This window comes from Carettochelys insculpta, chromosome 1 (assembly GCF_033958435.1).
Source record: "Carettochelys insculpta isolate YL-2023 chromosome 1, ASM3395843v1, whole genome shotgun sequence".
Lineage (NCBI taxonomy): Eukaryota > Metazoa > Chordata > Testudines > Carettochelyidae > Carettochelys > Carettochelys insculpta.
This window is the reverse complement of record NC_134137.1, coordinates 289,058,764-289,085,428: the sequence shown is the minus strand read 5'-3', so window position 1 is coordinate 289,085,428 and position 26,665 is coordinate 289,058,764. Positions and strand designations below refer to the sequence as shown.

Here is a 26,665-nt window from a genome sequence, read left to right as displayed (position 1 = left end):
CTATATGCAAATTAGTGTGTACTTTTTGCGGTGCCAACAGATGTAGCAACAGCTGAGAATTTGGAACACTGTTCTGCGAGGATGGATAGTTTCCCTTCACTCAGTCTGATATACATACTATAACTAATGCAGCTGGTCCAGAAGAAAAAAAGTAGCATGTTGAAAGAAATTTCTCAAGCACATTACCTGTGGCTGCAGCAGCAGACTGAAAATGACTAAGACTATGTGAGCCCAGTGAACTTTAATCTAAAACCAGTGTCACTGGTAAAGAATTTTTATTGAGTTCTATTGAAACTGTTAGGTTGATGCTAAAAAAGAAGGGGAAAAAACAGGAAAGGAGAGCAAAGAGAGACAGAGAAATAAGGAAAATGAGAAATACAGACAAATGCAGAGTAAGAAACCAAAAAAGATAAGATGTAAAAAGAGGAAACAGGTCAGCCATTGGAGTGACAAGGTACAGAAAAGTGTCTTACCTTTCCTATTGATTATGATTTTTGAAACAAGTAGTTACACATAAAGCCCAAATTTCTGTAATCACATTTTAGCTTATTTTACACTCAGACCCTTTTGATGTTAAGTCACTAGAGACTAATATGATCACATGTGCTTTAGATTTGTCAGCACTGAATTTTCTGGACCAGTATTTATTTAGCTGCTAAGAGTAATATGACCAAACAGCAGCGTAGGTCTGAACCTCTAACATAAGAAAGCAGTGTACATTTACACATTGTGAAATGGCAAACTTCCAAATGTGTCATATTATGGACATTGCTGATAGCTTGCTAGTGGGGTTGCTGAAAGGTATGGGACAAAAGTCAAGTATATTAATGTCTTTCATGAATATTATATAGGTCTTTATAAAAAACTTCACCACTAACAAATAGTGTGAATAAATAAGGAGTTTCATTGCATAGCTACACACAAGTGTTGACAATCAGGTGGAGATTTACAGAGTTTTCCAAGAATATGACTCCTTTATTATTTAATCAATTTAATGAACTTGAAAGGGCAAACTAATTCAATGAGACATTTCTAAATCACATTAATCCCAGTGTCAGATAACTAGACAAGAGGGTTATTTTTCTTTTCTTTTTTTTTTTTGAATGACAAACATTAGTTCTAACTCTTCCATTACTGCATGGACATAACTGACTTAAGAAAAGACTAGGAAATAAGGGTATTGAAAAAAAATGTCTTTGGACACAAAGAAATTTTAAACTAATGAATAGTTTGCCAAAGGCAGAGGGATGATGTAAAACTGAGTTCTTTAATGAGGCACTTTTACAAGTATGATGCTGTATGATTGAAATATAGCCACATATATATCTCATTCATGTTGCTACTGTTAGATAAGTGCAACAAACTTTATACAAAATATATTATATAAGGTATCAATGGAAAGTTACTATTGGCTGATTATTCTGTTCATACATGTGCCATTTTTATATCTGAAGTTATAAATATTTTTATGTATTGGCATCCTACGTGTGTGCTATATTCCTGAGTAACCAGGTAAAATCTACACTGAAGACATATAGCTTTGTATTGATGGCCACCAAAGAACACTTATTTCTCATAGTGGGAAACAGAAGACACTCCTATCACCCTGATGGCTCTTTCTGCAGGCGCCTTAGTCTCCAAGGCTATGTCTACATGGAGGGTGCTATTTTGGGATATGGTGGTATCCCGAAATAGCTGCCCATGTCTAAGAAACATGCCCATTGTCTTGAAACAGTTTTTGAGATAATGGACATGCTATTCCGGCATCCCTGTACACCTTACTGCAGGAGGCGTACAGACATGCCTCGAAATAGAGCTCTATTTCAGCATGTGGCACCATTTAGACAGGCAGCCACAGCGAACACTTTGTGAGCAGTGAACAGGAGCAGCTAACAGGGAGTTTGCCTGGGAAAGAATCCAAGAAGAGCTCAGGTGAGTGCAGCATTTGGGGGGACTGCATTGTGAGTTGGTGGGTTGAATATTTGTGTGTCTGAGCATTTGTTTCGTTTTGCAGAGAGGGGCAGTTTGAATATCTGCCTGTGTGCCTGAGTACTTGTTTTGCAGAGAGGGATAGTTGGAAAGCATGTTTGGCAGTTTGGCAAGTTTGCAAGGTGTAAACTGTGAGTGCTTTGCTCCAGGTGGGACTTCAAGGGCTGATCAGGTTGGAGGCAAAGGCTTTGAGCTGGGCCTAACCAGCTAGCAGCCTTATAAGTAGGTAGCTACAGCAAACACTGTGAGCAGCGAACAGGAGCAGTTAACAGGGAGTTTGCCTGGGAGTTCACCTTTTGGGGGAGCCCCATATCTGTTTTCCCTTTCTTATAGTTTTGTTTCTCTTGTGCCCTTCAAGGCGGCACTAGAAGCATCTAAGGGAACTCTCTGAAAAGGGAGAAAATGGACAGTAACATGACTATTGAAAAGTCTGCTGTTGTGACCTGCATGGCATGTGCCATGCTTGTCTTCCTCCTGGACAATAGAAAAGATTTTCTATATACCAAGTGCAAGCTGGAAGCCATTTTGGAAGAGAAGTTTAGAGGACTTGATGTGCAAATATCAGCCCTCAGGTACATCAGAGAGGATGAAGACTTTTTGGATACAAGGCACCATATAATACTGCAGGAACAGCAGGCTGTTCAAAACAAGGAAGAGAGCTGGAAGCATGTTACCTCCAGGAGGAGAAAACCAATTCAGGTCTCTCCACTTCCAGTGGAGTTAAGTAATCACTTTCAGCCTCTTTCAACAGGTGATATGGATGAGATAGATGGGGCTGATACTTCATAGGGAATCGATCAGATGGCGATCCCACGGTTTGTAAGGCATGGGATGCGCAGTCCTAGGGATGGGAGTTCTACGACCACCACCCCTAAGAGAAGAAGATGGGTGGTGGTGGTCAGGGACTACCTCCGAAGAGGGACGGAGTCATCCATCTGTCATCAGACTTAGAATCCTGGCAAGTTTGCTGCTTGCCGGGAGCTAGAATCCAGGATATTACAGAGTGTCTGCCAAAAATCATTAAACCTGTAGACTATTACCCCTTATTACTTCTCCACGTATGAACTAATGATACAGCCAAGAGCAACTTTGATGAGATCACGGCCGATTACATAAACCTAGAAAGAAAGATCAAAGAATATGGAGTACAAGTGGTGTTCTTGTCCATCCTCTCTATGGAAGGAACGGGTCTGGGTAATGATAATCAAATCAACAAGGTAAATGGGTGGTTGCATAAGTGGTGTCGCAGAGAAGGATTTGGATTCTCTGACCAGAGGATTCTCTTTCATATACAAGGATTGATAGGAAGAGATGGAATCCACCTAACAAAGAGAGGAAAGAGCATCTTTGCAGGCAGGCTTGCAAACCTAGTGAGGAGGGCTTTAAACTAGGTTTGTTGGGGGATGGTGACACAAGCCCTGAGGTAAATGGAGAAGGAGTACGGAACAATCAAGTAGGTTTCCTGGATGAAGAGGAGAAAGTGGGCCAATCAGCCACTTCTCTAAGGTGCTCATACACAAATGCCAGAAGCCTATGGAACAAACAGGAAGAATTAGAGGTCCTGGCACAGTCAAAAAAATATCAAAACAAAAAGCAGTCGAGTAGCACTTTAAAGACTAGCAAAATAGTTTATTAGGTGAGCTTTCGTGGGACAGACCCACTTCTTCAGACCATAGCCAGACCAGAACAGACTCAATATTTAAGACACAGAGAACCAAAAACAGTAAGCAAGGAGGACAAATCGGAAAAAGATAATCAAGGTGAGCAAATCAGAGAGTGGAAGGGTGAGGGGGAAGGTCAAGAATTAGATTGAGCCAAGTATGCAGACGAGCCCCTATAGTGACTCAGAAAGTTCCCATCACGATTTAAACCATGTGTTAATGTGCCAAATTTGAATATAAAAGCCAGCTCGGCTGCTTCTCTTTCCAGAATGGTGCGATAATTCTTCTTCAGTAACACACATACCTTTAGGTCATTGACAGAATGCCCCATTCCATTAAAATGTTGACTAACTGGTTTGTGGATCTGGAGTGTTTGGATGTCTGTTTTGTGCCCATTGACCCTTTGTCTAAGGGAGTTAGAAGTCTGTCCAATATACAAAGCATCTGGGCATTGTTGGCACGTGATGGCATATATGATGTTAGTAGAGGAGCATGAGAAAGTGTCCGTGATTCTGTGAGTAACCTGGTTAGGTCCAGTGATGGTATTTCCAGAGAAGATATGTGGACAAAGCTGGCAGCGGGCTTTGTTGCAGGGAAAGGTTCCAGGACTGGTGTTCCTGGGGTATAGACTGTGGCTGTTAGTGAGGATCCTCATGAGGTTGCCTGTAGGAGAGAACAGGCATGTCACCCAGGGCCTTCTGAAGTCTAGCATCCTGATTAAGTATAGGTTGTAGGTCTTTAATAATTCGTTGCAGTGGTCTGAGTTGGGGGCTGTAGGTGATGACCAGTGGTGTTCTGTTCTTGGCTTTTTTGGGCCGATCTTGGAGTAGCTGGTCTCTGGGTATTCGTCTGGCCCTGTCGATTTGTTTTTTTACTTCTCCTGGTGGGTAATTCAGGTTTATGAATATTTGGTAAAGTTCTTGTGGTTTTTGGTCTCTGTCAGTTGGATCAGAGCAAATGCGATTGCACCTAAGAGCTTGACTGTAAACAATGGGTCTAGTCACGTGTGCAGGATGGAAACTAGAAGGGTGTAGATAAGTATAGCGATCAGTAGGTTTTCGGTACAGTGTGGTACTGATCAGGCCATCCTTGATTATTACTGTAGTGTCCAGGAAATGTATCTCTTGCATGTTGTAATTGAGGCATAAGTTGATGGTGGGGTGTAGATTGTTAAAGTCTCTGTGGAATTCTTCTAGAGCCTCTGTACCATGGGTCCAAATCATAAAGATGTCATCAATGTATCTTAAGTAGAGGAGTGGTAATAGGGGACGAGAGCTGAGGAATCATTGTTCCAGGTCAGCCATAAATATATTAGCTTATTGTGGGGCCATGCGGGTGCCCATAGCAGTTCCACTAATCTGGAGGTATAAATTGTCCCCAAAACGGAAATGATTGTGTGTGAGAACAAAGTTACAGATGTCAGACACCAGATTGGCTGTGGTGGCATCAGGGAATAACGGAGACTTGGTGGGATGATTCACAAAACTGGAGCATGATCATGCAAAGTTATAAACTGTTTAGGAAGGACAGACGGGGAGAAAAGGAGGAGTTGTGCTCTATGTGAGGGAGCAGTATGATTGCTCAGAGCTCCAGTATAAGGAGGGAGAAAAAACCATTGCATGTCTTTGGGTTAAGCTTAGAGGCGGAAACAACAGAAGCAATGTTGTAGTTGGTGTCTTCTATAGACTGCCAGATCATGGAAACAAGGTAGATGAGGATTTCTTCAGACAGCTAAGAGAAGGCTCCAAATCACAGGCCCTGGTTCTCATGGGAGACTTTAATCATCCGGACATTTGTTGGGAGACCAATACAGCAGTACACAGATAATCCAGGAAGTTTTTGGAGAATGTTGGGGATAACTTCCTAATACAAGTGCTGAAGGAATTGACCAGGGGCTGTGGGCATCTTGACCTGCTCCTCACAAACAGGGAAGAACTAGTAGGAGGAATAGAAGTGGGTGGCAACCTGGACTGCAGCGACCATGAGATAGTAGATTTCAGGATCCTGACAAAAGGAAGAAGGGTGAGCAGTAACATACAGACCCTTGATTTCAAAAGAGCAGACTTAGTCTCCCTGAGAGAACTGATGGGCAGGATCTGTTGGGAAATGAAGATGAAGGTGAAAGAGTTCAAGAGAACTGGCAGTATTTTAAAGAAGTCTTACTGAAGGCACAGGAACAAACCATTCTGCTGCATAGTAAGAAATGCAAATATTGTCGGCAACCAACTTGGCTTAACAGGCAAATCCTTGGTCAGCTTAAACTCAAAAAGGATGCATATAAGAAATGGAAATGTGACAGTTGACTAAGGAAGAGCATAAACATATGGCTGGAGAATGCTGGCAAGTAATCAGGAAAGCGAAAGCACAATTGGAACTGCAACTGGCAAGGGATGTGAAGGGTAAAAAGAAGGGTTTCTACAGGTACATTAACAATAAAAGGCTTGTCAGAGAAGGTGTGGGGCCATTACTGGATGCATGAGGTAACATAGTGACAGTTGGTGTAAGAAAAGCTGAAGTACTCAATGCTTCTTTTTTGCCCCAGTCATCACGGACAAGGACAGCTCCCACACTACAGTGGTAGAAAATGCAGTATGGGAAGGTGGAGGGCAGCCATCCTTGGGGAAGGAACGAGTTATGAGCTACCTAGAAAAACTACATGTACACAAATCCGTGGGTCTGGATTTAATGCATCCAAGGGTACTGATGGAATTGGCAGGTGTCACTGCTGAGCATTTGGCCATTATTTTTGAAGACTCTTGGAGATTGAGAGAGATCCCGGATAAATGGAAAAAGGCAAACATAGTGCCCATCTTTAAAAAAAGAAAGCAGGACAATCCAGGGAACTATAGACCAGTCAGCCTGACCTCAATCCCTGGGCAAATAATGGAGGGGATCCTTAAGGAATCCATTTTGGAGCACTTGGAAGAGGGGAAAGTGATCAAGAGTAGTCAAGGTGGATCCACCAAGGGCAAGTCATGCCTGACTGATCTGATTAGTTTCTATGACAAGGTAACAGGCTCTGTGGACATGGGGAAGTCAGTGGATGTGACATACCTTGACTTCAGCAAAGCTTTTCATACAGTCTCCCACAACATTCTTGCCCATAAGTTAAGGAAGTATGGCTTAGATCCATGGATCTAAGATGGATAGAAATCTGGCTTGACAGTCGGGCCCAATAAGTAGTGGTCAATGGCTCACTATCTGGATGGCAGTCAGTTTCAACTGTAGTGCCACAAGGCTTGGTTCTGGGGCTGGTGTTCTTCAACATCTTTATTAATGACCTGGATGAGGGACTGGATTGCACCCTCAGCAAGTTTGCAGATGACACTAAGCTAGCAGGAGAGGTAGATAGGATCTAGAGTAACCTGTATAAAGTGGAGGATTGGGCCAAAAGAAATCTGATGTGGTTCAACAAGGAGAAGTATAGAGTTCTGCACTTGGGACAGAAGAATTCCAAGCATTGTTATAGGCTGGAGACCAACTGGCTAAGCAGCAGTACAGCAGAAAGGGACCTAGGGGTTTTGGTGAATGAAAGGCTGGATATGAGTAAACAGTGTGCCCTTGTAGCCAAGAAAGCTAATAGCATATTAGGATGCATTAGGAGGAGAATTTCGAGCAGATCTAGCGAGGTTGCTGTTCTGCTCTATTAGATACTGATGAGGCCAGTTTTGGGCCCCCCAATATGAAAAGAATGTGGATAGCTGGAGCAGGTTCAGAGGAAGGCAACAAAAATGACTAAGGGGCTGGGGCACATGAGCTATGAGGAGAGTTTGGGGGATCTGGGCTTGTTTAGTTTACAGAAGAGAAGACTGAGGGATGATTTAATAACAGCCTTCAACTTCCTGAAGGGGACCTCTAAAGAGGATGGAGAGGAACTGTTCTCAGTGGTGTCAGATGGCAGAACAAGGACCAATGGTCTGAAGTTACAGAAGGAGAGGAGTAGGTTGGGTTTTAGGAAAAACTACTTCACCAGGAGGGTGGTGAAGCACTAGAATGCATTGCCTAGAGAGGTGGTGGATTTTCCGTCCCTTGAGGTTTTTAAGTCCCGGCTGGACAAGGTCCTGGCTGGGATGACTTAGTTGGGGTTGATCCTGCTTAAAGGAGGGGGCTGGACTAGATGACTTCCTGAGGTCCCTTTCATAGAATTTTATGAAATTTCATAGAATTTCATGGAAGGTCCCTCCCTTTCATAGAATTCTATGATTCTATGAAATAGCCTCCTTTGAAATCTACTCAAAATAAGCTATGCAATTTGCTTAGTGCAAACTGTGTAGATTATTTCCAAGTTTGTAGATATAGTTCAAGAAACCAATGGCTTGCTTCTGTGAGTCAGCAAACCAGGTATGGGTATATGACTTGCTCCTGTGACCCTGGACTCTATCTTGTCCTTGTACTTTTCCCCAAACTGAGGTGGAGAATTTTGGGTGGGACAGTAAATTCCATCCACATGGAAGAGGGCATAAAAGACTCTGGAAACATCTCTATTTTCTCTTCATTTCCTGGTTTATTTCTCTGGACTGGATTTCTAATACAAATGCTCTGAACAAGGAGTGATGAGCTCCAAGCTGTTTGCATAACTTCTAGAGAAAACTTTTGCAAACTAACGGTTTATTCCATAACTGTTTCAAACCTGATGCAAGCACCTTGATTGTACACACATGTTTTTTAGCCATTTAACTCTTTCTTTTCTCTTATAAATAGACCTTTGGATATTAAATACTAAAAGATTGACAACAGTCATATTATTTCATAGAATCTGAATTATATATTGACCTAGATATGTGACTTGTCTTTTGAGATCAAAAGAACCCTTTGCTTGATTGTTTTCAATAGCCACACAGCATAAAGTTTAACGTCTGGATGCTGAAACAAGGCTGGAATGCATAAGGAGACCATACGTTGGACTTCTTGTTAAGTGGTGTGATGAGAAAGAAGTGCAAATTTGTTTCTAGCTTGTATATCTAATAATAGAATAATCACCAGTCTGGGTGCATCTTCCATGCACATAATAGACAGATAAATGGACTACATTTATCTCCTGCAATATAACAGGCTGACAGTGATTTCTTGAAGAACTCCATCATGATATCAAGTGTTGCTCCTGCTGGAAAAAATTAAGCAGGTTCTCCTGATTTGCTCAGGCAAAGGACTTGTTCCTTAGTTTGGTTATAATAGGATTGGGAGTGTCTTTCTACAAAGGGAACCAAGAGTGTGCTAGGCACTCCGGCAGTAGGAACTCCAGGAACAGATAGGACTGGAGAGAACTCTTAAGCCTACCTAGGTCTGATGTTGATTTCTTTCTTAAAGCCATGCTCTAAGAAAGGATTTGTTTTTGACTCTGTAGGTATGCAGACTTTGTTTCACAGCAGTTTTAGAAGTACATCTGCTCTTCTTCTTTCCTTGCCTCAGGAATGGCACAGGCAACTAAGGAAGAGCATTGAAGATACGATGTACAGTCCATATTTGTCCACACAAACAACCCTTCTCCATCCAAAAGAAAAACCAAAAAACCCCAAACCCCAGAAATTGGAACTCACCTGGTGCCCAGTGAAGTCAAATAATCTAAAAAATACTTCTGAAGAAGTGGGTCTTACCCACAAAAGCTCGTGACCTAATAAATGTGTTAGTCTATACATTGCTATAGAACTGCTTGTCATCTGTAAAATATCCAAAGTATTTTAAGACCCACTTTTCTTACCTTTCCTCCAATAACCATCATTCACTGAAGAAAAATACATTATTTCAGTCTAGAGCAAATGTAAAGAATAGTAAAAAAGGAACTTTGAGAGCTTGTTTATCTGAACAGTCTAATATGGGGGTCTACATTTTTCCAGGCACTTGGGTGTTTCTTTCACTTTATTATGGGTTTCCATAGCTACTTTAACTTTCTGATTACTAGCTCTTCTTATCAAAGAGTAGGGTTCCATGACCTGCATCTGGTCTGCCCAAAAAACAACAAATATTTAATGACAAATCAAGCACTGGGTGATTTAAATATAGAAATGAGAATAATTCTAAACTTCAATGAAGAAAATGTTTGCATTTCCACAACTATATTCTGCTCTTGGATATATCTATAGCTATATTATATCTAATCTATATCCAGTACTTTTTTTGTGCCAGTACTTGCTGGTACTGAGTACCAGCACCTCGGCAGCCCTAGACATGGGACTGGCGGTAGTGGGGCAGGGGCAGGGAACTGACTGAGTACCAGCTCCTCTTTTTAACAGAAAAGGCACTGTCTATCTCAGTATCTATGTAATTTACATTAACTTATATTTTTTCAGGAGAACATCATGGTGGGGGAGGGGGATGATTTGGGCTATCTAGATATCATGGGAGAATGCAGAAAGGTTTTTTCACATAATCTAGTCTTGGACAGTGGTTAATTAGGTCAGAAGATCAAACAAACCAGCACAAGCACATTTAAGAGAATTAAATATCTATAGGATAAGGATGTTTATAACAGAAATGTAGTGAAATTACAGAATAATCGGCCAGATGCTACAAATGTCAGCTGCAAGAAGATGCTGCTAAGTAATCAATTAAGAGTTGAGGGACGTTCACACTCCCTGTTCAAGATTTTATGCCTCTCTTCATTTTTCTCCTTTCAAGCAGCCTATATATCATATTAAGGAACTGAGCTTTCTTAATAACACTCAGATCTATCCCCATTTTTTTCTTGCAAGTGAAGCTCTCCAGTTGCTTCATGCATGCCTTGAATGAAGCAGAGGTCATGCTTGGGAGAAGACAGCCCACATCTTTGTTTAAGAATAGAAGGTGGGGAGCAATGTTCCCTGTAAACTGAGTGCTTGGGTGGCCACTCAGGAGAGATTCAAATGCTACTCAGCTGACTAGCAGAGCACCCACAGCATCCACAGCAAGCAGTGTGTGTTTCTACTTGTGGTGTGCATCTGCACATGCTTTGGTGCACATAACAAAATGTATTCTGCACATAGATGGAAAAATGAGAGGGAACTCTGGTGGGGGAGCGTGGGCACAATTTTTTGTATTAAACACAGAATAGAAAAAAGACATTTTCTTAGCCTATCTGGGTCTTAATCCTTGCATTCACTGAGTGACATTAGTAACAACATGTAATACCTAGACCTCATTCTGATGATTCAGGGGCTCCAATAAATGTTAATTATTAACACGTTATTACAGCAATAAGAACATCCACAATCGTTTTCTTCATCTCATAATAAAACTTTGAACAGGTACTACAGAAACATATTACCTTTTAATGAAAAATATAGTCCAAGTCACTTAAGCATGATGCTATAAATTAAGTGCATAAAGTTCTGGAAAGCCTGTACCACATGCAGAGAAAACGACAAAGACAATTAGAGAGTGTAAACAGGAGAACTACCTAGAAACATCATCAGTGTCCACATCATTTCTTTAAATTTGTTAATTATTTTATTTTGTCAATAAATGGAAAAAAGACTTTCACACTTTTCTTCTACTACTACTTGCACTTATATACTGAGCTATCTGGTGACTGTCCTTTGGTGCATGTTAACTTTTTAAAAATACACATTATGGCTTCTTATTATAAATACATATTTTATGAGAATTATTATTATAATATTCACAAGAAATACCTAAATAGATGGAAATATATTTATGAAAGTATTAGCCTGAGCTTATATTGACATGAAGGAATTTAATAAATCTAGCTCTCTCATTCTCCAATCAATCTAAAGCAAAACTATAGTTTAAACATTCTCAGGATTCTACCATCAGTTCAGTTTAAACATTTTTCAGTTTTGCAGTATTAACCCTCTTACTTTTTGGAACTCAATCTACATACCTTTCACATTAGCTAAAATATATCTACATGAATATTGCCCTCACTAATCCTAATTATACATTATTTGACCTATACTAATTGATCTGTGTTAATTTTGGAGAGATCTTACCCTACATTTCCCTCTTCCCCATAATTGTCATGCAATTGTTGGCCTCCTTACTGCCTTTTAGGCACAGTTTTACATAACTGGAACAGTAGGGGGCATTCAGAGCTTAAAATGTTGCATATGTTTCTATGATATCAGCAGATTATATTTTAAATATGTAGTGAATATTTTGCTTATTCACAATATCACATATTAAATATATTAATTACTAAAATTTTGTGTATGTGATACTATTAGGTAGACCCACTTCTTCAGACCATAGCCATACCAGAACAGACTCAATATTTAAGGCACAGAGAACCAAAAATAGTAATCAAGGCTGACAAATCATAAAAATATTATTCGTCAACCTTGATTACTATTTTTGGTTCTCTGTGCCTTAAATATTGCGTCTGTTCTGGTATGGCTATGGTCTGAAGAAGTGGGTCTTGTCCCACGAAAGCTCATCACCTAATAAATTATTTTGTTAAAGTGCTACTGGCCTGCTTTTTTGTTTTTGTAGTATATTGATTAGCACGGCTTTCTCTCTGTTACTATTAGGTAAGACATGCTGATCTCATTTGTTGTATATCTTTGATTCTTGGTCTGTTCTTTAATATTTTCATTCCGAAAATATCTATTTGACATAGCATTGCAATAAACTATGCGACAAGGGTATATTACAAAAATAACATGAACAACTTTTAATCATGGGCACAATTATTCCTTTGTGCAGAAAATCTTAAGAAAATATTAATGCAAACCATGCAAAAAGGAAGGATGGTAATTAGGGTGTTAAGAGTTTACTAATGAAGTTCTGCCGTGCACAGGCAGCACTTCATTAAGCAAATTCCCCCCACGGCAACTTCAAAGTTTTAAACTTCGAAGTACTGGCACGCGTCTAGCCATGGTTCACCCACCGGTACTTCGAAGTGCAGTCCCCCTACTCCTCCAAAGGGAATTTGGCGCGGGGGGGAATTTGCTGAATGAAGTGTTGCCTATGCACGGCAGAACTTCATTAGTAAACTCCCAACACCCTAATTACCATCCTTCCTTCAAAGGAAGGTGGTAGTGTAGATAAGCCCAATATAATAGAATAGGCAATGAGCTTCACAATTCTTTAAGAAGGTAACGCATCACCTTTGGACCAGTCGGCTACCGAGACTATCAGGCAGTCTGTCTTGTGGAATGACTTAGTTCTGTTTATATAGAAAGCCAGTGTTCTACGGATGTTCAGAGAATGAAGAAGTGCTTCTTGCATTGAAGCATGTGCTTGCAGATAGAAGGAGGGTAACACAATTGGCTCGTTGATATGAAAGTCAGACGAGACCTTGGGGATGAAGGCCAGATGGGGCCGTAGTACGACTGCTTCCTTGTTGAAAACTGTATATGGTGGACTCATCATCAGGGTAGCTATTTCACTAACCCTTTGAGCAGATGTTTTGGCAAGCAAGAAAACGTGTTTTTAGGGTCATCATTTGGAGGGAAACAGTTGCCATTAGTTCAAAGGATGGTCCAGCCAGTACTGAAAGTACCAAATCCAAGCTCCATGGTGGGAGAACAGGCCTCCAAGGGAGATAAAGGCTTGCAAGTCCCTTGAGAAAATGTTTTGTAAGAGGGTGGGAGAACAAGGAAATGCCATCAATAGAATGTCAAAAGGCTGCAATCGATGCAAGATGTACTTTCAGTGATGCTAATGATAGACCCATCTGTTTCAGGTGCAAGACATACTCAAGGATTGTGTGCAGAGGAGCTGTGTTTCAGTCAGGTTGGTGCAAGGAACATGAGGAGACATACTTCTTCTACTCGGAAAGGTAAGTAATTCATGTGGCTTGTCTTCTACCATGAATCGATACCTCTTTGCTTGAACAGAGGTTCTCAGATGCACTTAACCAATTAGAAACCATGCCATGAGTGAAGTGTATGAGATTAGTAATGACGCAGTAAGCTTATCTGATTCTGGGTTAAGAGATCCATTAGGTTGAGAAGTGGGTATGGAGGGTAAGGCGATATCCTTGAAGAAATGGAAAACAAACCTGATGAACCCATGCAGGCATTACCGATATCACCATGGCCCCTTCTATCTTGACTTTTTGTAGAATCTTGGGGAATGTGTGCTATAGGAGGGGAGGCATATAGGAGTGGTCCTCTCTTAATGAGGAGGAATGCATAGCCCAGAAAGCCTGGGCCCACTCTTGTTCTGGAACAATACTGGTGGCATTTCTTGTGATAGGTTGCAAAGAGGTCTATGCGGGAGTATCCCCAACATTGAAAGATTTGGTGAAGGACATCATCGTGCAGCTCCCACTTGTAATCTGGTACAAAATGTCTGCTGAGGGAGTCAGCAAAAATGTTGTTGATACCAGGAAGGTACAATGATACCAATGTGATATTGTTTTGAATGCACCAGTTCCAGAGGCAAATTGTTTCCACACAAAGAAAGTGGGATCATACTCTGACTTGCCAATTGATGTAATACATCTTAGCAATGTTGTCCATGAATATTCTTACTGTTGTTCTGTGGATGTGTGCACAGAAGTGCCTGCAAGCATTGAAAACCACTCTGAGTTCCAGAAGATTTATATTCAGGGATATCTCTGGGATATCTCTCAAGGTGAGCATTAGCCTTGGGCCAAACGTTTGTGTATATGCCCCCCACATCCTAATAGAGAGGTGTCCATTGTTCTGATATGTGAAGGTTGTGGTTGATGAAAGGACACACAAGTTGGTTCTCTTGATTTGTCCACCATCACAAGGAATCTCACACATAGGATGGTGGTGTTGCTACTCTGTGCACATGATGCTTAGCGGGGGTATCCAAGGTTGAATACAACGGAAGTGTAATCTGGTGTGTTGAACTCTGTATGTCATAGCTGCCATGTATCCCAGCAATTGCAGGCATGTAATTATTTACCATTGGGCTGTGAATAATGATCTCAATTAAGTCCTGAATAGCCTGAAACCATTGGAGATGTAGATAGGCTGTGTAGTGCCTAGTCGAGCACCAATGAATTCCAAACTATGGATGGGCTTGAGGGTAGATTTTTGATCATTCATGCAAAGCCCCAGAGAGTAGGAGGTTTATCTGGTAACATTTATCATAGTGAGTGTTTCTGCTGAACAGCCTTTTAGCAAACAATCATCTAGGTAAGGGAAAATTATAACTCCCTTTCAATGTAGGTGCACTGTTACTACCACCAGAGTTCTGGAAAATACCCTCAGGGTGGTTGTAAGTCTGAAAGGTAGAACCTGATACCAAAAATGATCCCTGCCCATGGTAAATCACAGGAATGTCCTGTGGGCGGGATGAGTAATATGAAAATAGGCATCCTAAAGGTCGAGGGCCACAAACCAGTCACCTTTGTCTGGAGAAGAGATTATAGAGGCAAGAGTTACAATTTTGAATTGCTGTTTCTGGAGACAATGATTTAAATTGCAAATATCTAGTATGGGTCACCATCCACCTCTTTTCTTCTGAGTAAGGAAGTAGTGAGAATAAAACCCTCTTCCCTTGAACTCAGGTGGTACCCTCTCCACAGCTTCACCAGAAAGGAGATGCTTTGCTTTTCAACAAAGTCTCATGAGAGGGGTCCCTGAAGAGGGATCGGGTGGGAGGGTGAGTGGTGGAACGGAAAGGAAGGGGATGGCATCATGACGAAATTATCTCTAAAACCCACTGATCTGATGTGATCATTGACCACTGGTCAAAAAAGGGTCTGAGTCCATGATGGAAGAGGGTGTTGACGGAGGGGCATTTGAGACAAAGGCAGTGGTATTGTAGCTGTCAACTGAAGAGTCAGTTCTGCTGCTTATTGGCTGGTTTTGGCATCTCTGAGGCCTCTGCCAAAATCAAAACTGGTTGAAACCCCGCTGTTGCGACTGATGTTATTGTCTGGCAAATGGGTAGTCATACCGTCTCTCGTATAGTGGGTAGCTTCAGTGGTGGTATGGTGGTGTGTACATGCTCAGGGTACAGAAGGTAGTGCGGGAGTAACGGAGTCCTTACTCAAATGGTGGAATACATTTGTCTTTTCTGCAAAGTGCTTAAATTTATCAAAGGGTAACTATTCCACTTTATTTTGCAGGCCCCTGGGAACTCCTGCCATTTGTAACCAGGAGGCTCTGCACATCACAACCACAGTTGTTGTGGACCTTTGGAAGCCCATTCTAGATGATGTGTATCCCTCTTGGACAACTGTCTTGAGTCTGGGGTTTTTAGAGTCTGGAAGATGGTCCATAAGAGTAGCCAATTTAGTATAATTGTCAAAATCATGATTAAAGGGGTGTGCCGCATAATTTGCCATTTGCCGTACAAATGTGGCAGATGCATACATTTTCCTTCCAAATAAATGCAATCTTTTACTGTCCTTATACGTATTGTGTTCCTGTTTTGTCGGGTCTTTGATCCATGTTGTGCAGCATCCATGATTAGAGAGTTAGGCTGGGGATGCATAAAAAGAAATTCCATGCCTTTTGAGAGGAAAAATTACTTCCTGTCTGTCCTTTTGTTTGTTGGTGGGGCCAAAGAAGGCATTTGCCAAATATCATCTACAGCTTCTAGTATAAAGTCATCCAAGGAGATAGCTATTTTAGAGCTTTGGGCAGGTCATAAGTTCTTCAGAAGTCAGTGTCGCTTTCCCTGCACTTCAGTAGGTTGAACTTCTTGGCCTGCAGCAACCCTTTTAAAAAGCTACTGAAATTGTCTGTGATCATATAGGGGAGAAACTTCACCTGGAATGGCCTCCTCATCCAGGGGAGGAGAGGAAAAGTCTGTTGGGGACATGTCCAGCAGGGCATGTTCCAGCTCTGAGATTGGTGCCTCCTCAAGCTCAGAAGGTGGGCCCTGAGGTGGTAAAGTTTGAGGTTTGGAGACAGGAGGGCAGTGAAGAGGTAGGAGGGAGGGGAAGGTTCCTGTGGAGATTTGCCCGGGTAAGGCGACCATTCGAAAGATCTCAGTTTATAGCAATGATAGCGATGAGATCTGTGACAGTAGTGGTCATCTGTCATTAGTGGTGACTAAATCTGTCTGGTGAGGACTGTCATGATGAGTAATGATGCATGTAGTCATGCTAATGTCATGCTCGAGGCAATACAGGATGGTAAAAATGCCTGTATGAAGTCCTGGATGAAGGTGGAGGTGACAGAGAGATGTGCCTGTAATGATAATATCCAGGTTCCAGTTCCTCTAGGAAGGGAGATGGTGGTGGTAGATAAGGTAAGGGCAGGGAACCAAGCATGGTACAGCGTGGGAGGGCAAAACTGGAGACTGCAGTGCCAGAGGCAAGGGCAACGGTACCAGAGAAAACACTGGTGACAGTGAATCCGGCATAGGGCTGTGGTACTTTTTAGACTTGGAGGCTGCTTTCTTTGGTGTTGAAGGGGTTACCAACACACTCGATACCGAGACCTGCAGCATCATATAGATCGCCAGTGCCAAAATGAGTGACGCTGGGGCTGACAATGTCATGTCAGGTTAGTCAGTGTTGGTGCTGAAGGTGTCGATACGGTTGGCTTGGTCATTGTGGTTGGTGCTGAGGTTGCTTTCAGTTGCAATTGGCCCCATGCTGTTGGCAGGGGGGGGCACCAGCTTTTCACTCTTCGGTGGTGTCACCATCTTCACTTAAGAAGGGATGGTACTGGAAGCCTCAGCCTACCCTGATACCTGAAAGGGACAGCAGAGACCTGGTGGGCAATGCTCTCATCTTTTTTGAAGGGCGCGAGCCTGGTGACAAGGCTCTCTGTTTCTGGGCAGTAGCACTGTCTGAGCCTGTTAATGATTTCACCGGCTGCAGGGCTTTATCAAACAAAATCATTCAAAGCTGCATCTCTCTGTCCCAGTGAGCCCTCATGGTAACTCTTGAACAGTGAGGGCACTTCTGGGGAACGTGAGCTTTGCCCAAGCAATGAATGCATGAAGAATGGCCTTTGGAGACCAGCACTGTCTTGGGGCACGAGTCACATTTGTGAAGCTTGGGGGAAGCAGGCAGATCAGTCTTCTTTTTTTTTACCATCACGTTTGACAGTTCAAGGAGAACATTTTAACAAAAAAAATGGAACCACTAACTACTGAAATATAATGATGAAGTAAAAACTGTTTTTTTTAAACAACGAATGATTAACTAACACTAAGTAATAACTGATTAACTAACTATAACTAACTGGAGAAGTTTATAACACATATTTAAGAGGAAAATATCTCTGAGGAGAGGAGAATTGTTACCTCCATCCATGGCCGGGGCAGCTGAAAGGAACTGGCTTGAGCCAAACCAGGCACGTGACAAAAAGGGCTTGAACAGAGTGAGATGCCAACCGGGCAGGTGAGGTCCAGCTGGCTACAGCTATTAAAATCTCTGATCTGTGCCACCAGAATTGGGCCTGACACCTACAGTGTAGCACCGATAGGGACATCACTAGAAGAAGAACTCTCCTGCCCTCAAAGAAGACATACAATTTTTCAGATTGAAGCAAAATGAAATTTTTCATTTAGTTAATTTTGAATGCTTTGATAAAAATAACCCACAAGACAATGAAATTAAAAATTTCCATTTCTTTCTGATTGTTTTCATGAAAAAGAAAATGTACCTTTTTCAGTCAGCCCTAATTCTTAGCATGCACTGACGAAGAACCAGGGAGATATGGAAGACAGAGAAGTCTCTTCAAGAGGGTGAATAAGTACAGCCATAGAGGTTGCATTGCTTATTTCTTTTTTAAATTAAATATGAAGATGTACATCTCTCACAGAGCTGAAAGGGAACTCTGAGAGGTCATTAAGTCCAGTCCCCTGTGCTCTCAGCAGGACCAAGCACTTTCTATAGAAGTTGTTTTTTTTTTTTCAATTTGCCTCTGACTTCTAAATGGCCTCCTCAAGGATTGAGCTCACAAGACAGGTTTTACAAAGGCAATGCTCAAACTGAGGTAGCCCTCCTTGCCACCTACTGAGCTACCTCTTTCCTCAGCACTCTACAGAAGAGTGCATCACTTTGACAGGAAGGTAATCATGTAAATCTACTGGTCTCATACTTGTCAGGTGCTGGTGCCATCTAGTCAGGCCTTGTGGCTTGAGCTGAGTTTGAAGCCAAGCACAGGAGGCCAGAACTTGGACAAGACCAACGCTGGAACCAGGGTTCAAGCACAGGATGGGGTCAAAACTGAAATCAGTGTCTGTACAAAAAGCCAAATCAGCATCGCAACTGGAGGCAAAATTCAGGTCAAAATCCAAAGATGGATGGTCAGAGTACAAGCATCTGGAGGTCAGGAAACTGATGCAGGTGTTTGGCACATTTGGAGCATTATCCAGGGCATGGATAAGCATTATCAGGGACTCCAGAATAAGCTGGGCATCCAGAGAATCAGTTACACTGCATCAAGAGGTTTCCTGATCAGTAGTGCCATTACACAGACTAATTTACAGACTTTGGTGGGTAAGCAAAACACCTGAGCCTAGGGCTCAGTTGACATGGACTGAGCTGTTGTCTGGCCACGAATCCCACCAGTATAACTATTGGCTTTCAGCATCTATATCAACAGCTAGGAGCCTGTTGCACAGACTCTGTCCTCTATCTTTCATGATATCCATATTTTTCGAGAATTTGCCAAGCTGTAGAAGAGATTGATTATTTAACTCCTGCTACTCACAGATATATGTGTAATATATTTGCTTGTAATACATATGTTTGCACAGTACATTTATATGATGTTACATTCCAAATATTCAAAATAGGAAAATATTATAATTTACAACAAAAAAGTTACTTTAAGGAAGTGAATATGTGAGTATGCTGCTTACTGTACTTGAGTGTATGCTGAGTGTATAGTACAAGCTAAAGTTATGCCTTCAAAAGAACTCTAGAAACAAATAGCAATGTCTCAATCTTCCTTAAGTATAGTTTAATAAAATTTTCCATAAATATAGTTGTCTGATTCAACAGAAAACATATTCTGCACCTACAACATGGAAGATTTTATCAAACCCAGAAATAATTTTCTAGAGCCTTAAATTGCCTGGAAAACACACATATTTTGCTGACTCTAGCTATAGCTTTGTCAAAGCTAAACAATACTTACTTTTATTTTCTGATGACATAAACAAAGATTTTTAATCACTTCACCTGTTCATTCACTCTGGAGTGTGATGGCCCATGATGGATGAGAATCTTCACAATATCTACATCTCCTTTCCAAGCAGCCAAGTGTATAGGAAAATAACCTTTGTTATCAGCCACATTAGTTGATGCTTCATACTGAAGTAATTTGAGAACTACATCTCTGGAAAACAGGGGGAAGGGAGGGAAAAAAGCTAAAAATTGAGAGGACGACTTGTTTTATAAAGTTTGTACACATTGTCAAAATGTTTATTCTTACTAACCAACGAGCTGAATCCCACAATTATTCAAACAAACCTAGTGAAACTAATGTGCCTAAGAACTGACTACATACTGCAAAACATAGCCAAAATGTTATATATTACTGAATTTTATGTTTGCTCTTTATTTTTATGACTGAATAAAGGGGTTACTTACTGACCGTAACTTTGGTTCTTTTAATTCATTGCATCCACAGAGATACACTCTAGGATACATGGACCCCTCCATGTGTGTCACAGAATTTTTTTTAAAAGTAGGTAACAGTAAGCGAACACATGCATCTCCTTCCAGATTTACACAGAATGAAGGTGTAAGGGTCCCATCCCTTTAGTTCCTCCCCACTTCAAAAGTCTTGCTATAAATTGAAATCTGAAGCACAGCACAGGAGAGAGGGTCATTTTGGAAAGCAGTTCATTTTGAATACAAGAGTTACTGTTGGTAGAGTAACATCTTCATTACCTTGCCTTCACTGAGTCCTATTGAAAGAGATCACCTAATGATAGCATACTAAGGTGTTTACTAATCTCCCTGAAAATCCTGTTTTTATTTTTGGTTTCTTGTTTTCCATCTCCCAAGAGCAATGAGGGACAAAACAACATTATTATTTTTTCATCTATATCTGGTTTCTGTTAGCATTTTTAAACTATATATTATAGGGATTTACCATACTTTATGTAATAAGAGACTAAATATAAGGTGCTATATTAAGCCACTAATTTAAAAACAAAATTCCATATTAATTTCATCAGGAAGTTCTGCTTAAAAACAATAAGGTATAAGCTAGAGTTAGTAAGTATGCTAAAAAATAAACCAGTTGTGTCTTACCTGTCAATTGGTCTTCTTGCAGAATGACTTTTTGGCATCCCTCAATAATTAATATGTTAACTACACCCATCAGCTAAGAAAGAAAGTTCTGGACAAGAGCACACTGGGTCTTTAAAAGCTGCCATGTATCAAAAATCTTAGGAGTACTTTCAAACGGACTACAAAAACATTATTTAATACATTAAGAACTTAGGCCTTGACTAAAAATGCAGGCAAAAATAAACCATAATGAAATAGCTGTGGTCTCTATGGCCGCGTCTACTCTACAGCGATCTTTTTAAATAAGATCTTCCAGAAGAGGCCTTCCAAAAAAACCTCTTTTGAAAGACTACATCCACACACAAAAAAGCAGATTTAAAGATTAAACTGCTCTTATCAATACAGAGCATTCACACAGCCCCCGCTCCTTCAAAAAACGGGTCGGGGATCAAAAAATACAGCACCATAGGACTGCTCTTTCCAAAAAAGGGGCCCCAGAGTGTCTACACATGTTTTTTTTCTGAATTAATCTTCTAAAAAAAGGCATCTACACTAGCAAGTTCTTTCATAAAAAAAACAGGACTTTTCCGAAAGAGCTCGCAGAGTGTCTACACACAAAATGGGCTCTTTCAATCTGAAACTGAATGAACGTAGCACTTTTTCTGGTGTGCTTTTGATTTAAAATTGAAAAAATGCAGCACTTTTTTCTGGCATCCCTCTTCCTCTCCCAGATGAGGAAGAGTGCCTTTGCAGGTCATTGCCCATGAAAGCTTATGCTCCAAAATATCTGTTAGTCTATATGGTGCCACAGGACTTCTTGTTGTTTTTGAAGATACAGACTAAAATGGCTACCTCTCCGATACTTTTTCCGAAAGATTTTTTCGGGAAAAAAACTGTGGAGACACCCTGGTGGCCCTTTTTTAAAAACAGCTGTCCTCATGGTGCGGGATTTTTTGATCCCTGACCCACTTCAAAAGAGTGGAGGCTGTGTGGATGCTCTCTAACAAAAGAGCAGAGTGATTTTTGATCTGCTTTTTTGTGCGTGGACATGCTCTTTCAAAAGAAGTTTTTTTGGAAGAGATCTTTTAGAAGAACTTCTTTTGAAAGATCACTCTAGTATAGATGTAGCCATGGATCAAAAGCACATTTTGTGTGCAGTCGCTTCGCAGGTTCTTTCAGAAGATCCCCCTTTATTTTTTGTTTAAATTTGCTAGTGTAGACGCAGCCTGGGAGAGGAAGAGGCCACTGGAAAAAGTGCTGTGTCCTTGCTACAGGGGTCATTTCATCAATTTTAAAAACTCCTAGGGTCAACTTTTGTAATCCTACTTTTCATGAGGAGTAACACCAAACTTGACCTTCTATGATTGACCTTAGGGTAGTGGAGATGGAGCGCTGTGAAATTCAACATTCTTGGCCTCCTGATTTGTCCCCCAGTGCTCCAAAGTGACCAGTAGAGCCATCACTTTTAGCTCCACTATTCCCCAGATGTGCAGGAAACAGACCAAGAAAACTTGAAATCATTTCCTGTTTTGCCAGTGTGGTGAGTGGAGCAGGCAGCACACGTGAGCAGCAAATCTGGTCATGAATTCTCAGGGTTGCAGATGAGCTCCAGCATGGAGCATGCAGGAGATCCAGGACCTCATTGCTGTGGGTGGGGGGATGTATCCATGCTGGTGAAACCATGGTGCAACAAAAGAAATGCAGACATATATGCAAAGATCTCAGAAACTCTCTACACTAGAAAGATTTGTTGACAAAATGACAGAATAAAGCACTTTTGCTGACAGATTTCTGCCTCTCCCCCACAAGGCAGAACACCTCTCTCAACATATCTTTGAAGACTCTTGGAGATCGGAAGAGATCCCGGATGGCTGGAAAAAGGCAAAGGTATGGCCCATCTTTCCAAAAGGAAAGAAGGACAATCCAAGGAACTATAGACAGGTCTGCCTTATGTCAATCCCTGGGAAAATAATGGAGGGAATCCATTTTGGAGAACTTGGAAGAGGGGAAAGTGATCAAAATTGGCCAACATGGATTCACCAGGGACAAGTCCTGTCTGACCAATCTGATTAGCTTCCATGATGAGGTAACAGTTTCTGGGGACATGGGGAAGTCAGTGGATGTGATATACCTTGACTTCAGCAAAGCTTTTGATACAGTCTCCCACAACATACTTGCCCACAAGTTAAGGAAATATGGATTGGATCCTGAGACTATAAGATGGATAGAAAGCTGGCTTGATGATCGGGCCCAACAGGTAGTGGTCAATGGCTCAATATCTGGATGGCGATCAGTTTTAGGCGGAGCGCTGCAAGGCTCGGTTCTGGGGTCGGTGTTGTTCAGCATCCTTATTAATGACCTGGATGACGGACTGGATTGCACCCTCAGCAAGTTTGCAGATGACACAAAACTAGGGAGGAGAGGTAGATACTTTGGAGGGTAGAGAGAGAATCCAGAGTGACCTGGATAAATTGGAGGACTGGGCCAAAAGAAATCTGATGCAGTTCAACAAGGAGAAGTGTAGAGTCCTGCACCTGGGGCAGAAGAATCCCAAGCATTGTTATCGGCTGAGGACCAATGGGCTCAGCAACAGTACGATGGAAAGGGACCTAGGGATTATAGTGGATGAAAGGCTGGATACGAGTAAATGGTGTGCCCTTGTAGCCAAGGCTAATGGCATACTAGGGTGCATTAGGAGAAACATTTCGAGCAGAGCTAGAGAAGTAGTTGTTCCCCTTTACTCGGCACTGCTGAGGCCACATCTGGAATATTGTGTCCAGTTTTGGGCCTCCCAGTATAACAAGGATGTGGATGTGCTGGAGCAGGTTCAGCGGAGGGCAACAAAAATGATTATGGGGCTGGAGCACAAGACCTATGAGGAGAGGCTGAGGGATTTGGGCTTGTTTAGTTTACAGAAGAAAAGACTAAGGGGTGATTTAATAGCAGTCTTCAACTTCCTGAAGGGGAGCTGTAAAGAGGAGGGTGAGAAACTGTTCTCAGTGGTGTCAGATGGCACAACAAGGAGTAATGGTCTGAAGTTGAAGAGAAAGAGGTATAGGTTCGATATTAGGAAAAACTACTTCACCAGGAGGGTTGTGACGCATTGGAATGTGTTGCCTAGAAAGGTGGTGGATTCTCCATCCCTTGAGGTTTTTAAGTCCCAGCTTGACAAGGTCCTGGCTGTGATGACTTAGTGGGGGCTGATCCTGCTTGAAGCAGGGAGCTGGACTAGATGACCTCCTGAGGCCCCTTCCAGTCCTATGATTCTATGATTCTATAATCCATTGACAAAAAATCCATGTGGACACTCTGGGCTGCCCTCTGATGACAGACAGGGTTTCTGGGTCACCAGACAGCCCTGTCTGCTGGGCTTCTGTTTGGCCATTCTGTCACGAGAGCAGTCTGGTGGCTCTCTGTCAACATAGCAGATCGCTTTTTTGATCTACTTTGTTGTCTGGCTGCAATATGTCCCAGCCACATGGGTGGGGGTGGGGTTAGATAAAGCAGTGACTGAGACAGCAAGACATATGCACTGACCACCACTGCCACTTCCCCTACCAACCCACCCAAATCCTCTTGCAGTGTGCACATCTGCAGAAACTGATTTTTAATAACAGGCTTGAAAGCATGCCCCCGATTTGTGCCTTACCATGGCCGGAAGCGAAGCATGTCCCTTAAGATCCCTATGTACCTGATGTCCAAAGGACCCTTAAAAGCCCAACTTTGTCATTGCAGGGAATACATGTCTACTGTCTTTCACCGAGCTTCAGTCATGAGCTTCCTTTGTATGTTGTTAAACTTATCTACTGTAAATGTATCTCCTTAATGTCTGGCCTTCACTTATGGTTTGTTGCAGTGTGCTTAACAGTGGTCTCTGTCATCAATGCTAGCTTCCTCCCTCCCCCCGCCCCCCGAGATGTGTAACTGGCACAGATCCACAGGAGAAAATGAAAGTGGAAAGATATGTTCAGGGAGCAAATGGAGGTCGCTCAGAAGGAGAGGAAATAATTAAACCCATGGAGGAGAACCATGCTGGAAGATAATAGAGTGGATCATGAGGCAAGGAAAGAGCACAGAGCATAAAATGGAAACCCAGGAGGAGATGTTGCAGCAGATGAGGCAGAACCAGAGCTCCTGCAATCCCTGGTACAGGAGCACAGAGCCCTACTGCAATCCATGAACCACCACATGCCATCCTCAACACGTTCCCTAATCTCCCCTCCTCAGCACCCCAGAATGCAGGGGGGAAATTCAAGGGAAGCCTTGCGTTCCACTCCCAGGGATGCTTCTGAGAGTAGAAGGCTGATATTCCCCCACATGTGATGACAAAATGCCCTTGCTTACCTACCCCTGAAGCCTCTGCCATGAACTCTTTTAGTGTCCCCTGAATAAAAATGATTTAAGCTGAAATAAAAATCACAGTGTGTCTATTGCATGAGTTGAGAGTGGGCAGTTTACAAGCTTTTCAGGCAAGCACACAGCATGCAGGGGCATCTGCTTAAGAGCAACAGACATGACTGTCATGTTGTTGTCTGTCATTCATAAGGGTATTTTTCAAAGCCTCCCTGATTAACAGTGGCCCTTACTGTGCTTTCCTTATAGCCTTGGTGTCTGGCTGCTCATAATTACTGGTCAGATGACCTGCCTCTGCCCTCCAGCCAATTTTTCCCCTTGCTTTCACATGAATTGTGAAGCACACAGCAAGCTGCCACCATTTGGGGAATGTTGCCTTCGCTGAGATCTAACCAGATCAGGAGGTTCCTGAATTTGACTTTTAAATGGCCAAAAGCACATTCTACTATAATTCTGCACTTGTTCAGCCTGTATTTGAACTGCCCCTTAATGCAGTCCAGGCTGCCTTCATAAACCAAGGGGTAAGGTGGTCACCCAGAATCGCTGTTGGCATCTCCACATCTCCAATGGTGATTTTCTGGTCTTGGAAACAAAATACCATTCTGCAGTTTTCTAAACACACCACAGTTCCTAAAGACGCACGTCATGTACCTTTCCCAACCATCCCTCATTGACGTCAGTGAAACAGCCCTTGAGATTCACCAATGCCTGAAACTTCATGGAGGAGTAACCCTTGAGGTTTATGTACTCTGTGGCAAGGTGGTCTTGTGCCGTGATAGGGATGTGCTTTCCACCTATTGACCCACTGCAATTAGGGAACTCCATCACAGCAAAACCATCCACTACATCCAGCACATTTCCCAAAGTCATGGTCTTTCATAGCTGAAGGGCATTGATTGCCTTGGCTACCTGGATGACAGCAGCCCCCTCTGTAGATTTGCCCAGTCTGAACTGATTTGCCCACTGACCAATAGCTGTCTGGAGTTGCAAGCTTCTGCAGAGCTATTGCCACACTGTCAAAGCAGGTCTCATTTTGGTATCACAGGGCTTCAGGGTTCCAGAAAGTTTTATGTATTGGGCCTTATGCATTTGGAAGTTTTGTAGCCACTGCTGATCATCCCATACCTGCAGAAGAATGCAGTTCCACCAAGCTGAGCTTGTTTGATGGCACCAGAACCAGCACTCCTCTGTGTACAAAGCATCCAGTGTAGTCTGCGTCTCCTCATTCTTCTTCTCCAGTGTCTTATATTCATATATATCTGTTTCCTCCTGGTAGACTTCATCACTCTCTAGGCTCCTTAGGCCCCAAACATATCACAACACAGTGCATGATGTGCTTATACAAGTTTCCGCAGGACTATTAAGCTGCATGGGCTTCATGCTAGCCTTGCAATGGCGTCCTCAAGGATATGTAAAAAAGTCGCAAATAAACTTTTTCCTGTTGTTTTCCAAAGGGAAGGGGAGGGTGAAGTTTATTAAGGGATGCTTACATCACACACTCACAACCACCTGTAGCACATTTTTGTCCCATCAGACACTGAGAGAAAAATCCAATGTGACTGGGCAGCAGGAACTGTGGGATATGTACCCACAG

The 26,665-nt window shown here is 42.1% G+C and overlaps 1 protein-coding gene across 8 annotated transcripts in view; it reads right to left on the bottom strand.

The window, feature by feature from the left end:
- ANKS1B (ankyrin repeat and sterile alpha motif domain containing 1B) overlaps positions 1–26,665 on the bottom strand; it is a 908,578-nt gene that overhangs the window by 729,261 nt on the left and 152,652 nt on the right. For all 8 annotated transcript variants that reach the window (XM_075011319.1, XM_075011325.1, XM_075011335.1 and 5 more), the window contains exon 3: positions 19,660–19,816. In XM_075011319.1, the coding sequence (XP_074867420.1) occupies positions 19,660–19,816 (157 nt within the window). The remainder of the gene's footprint in view (positions 1–19,659; positions 19,817–26,665) is intronic.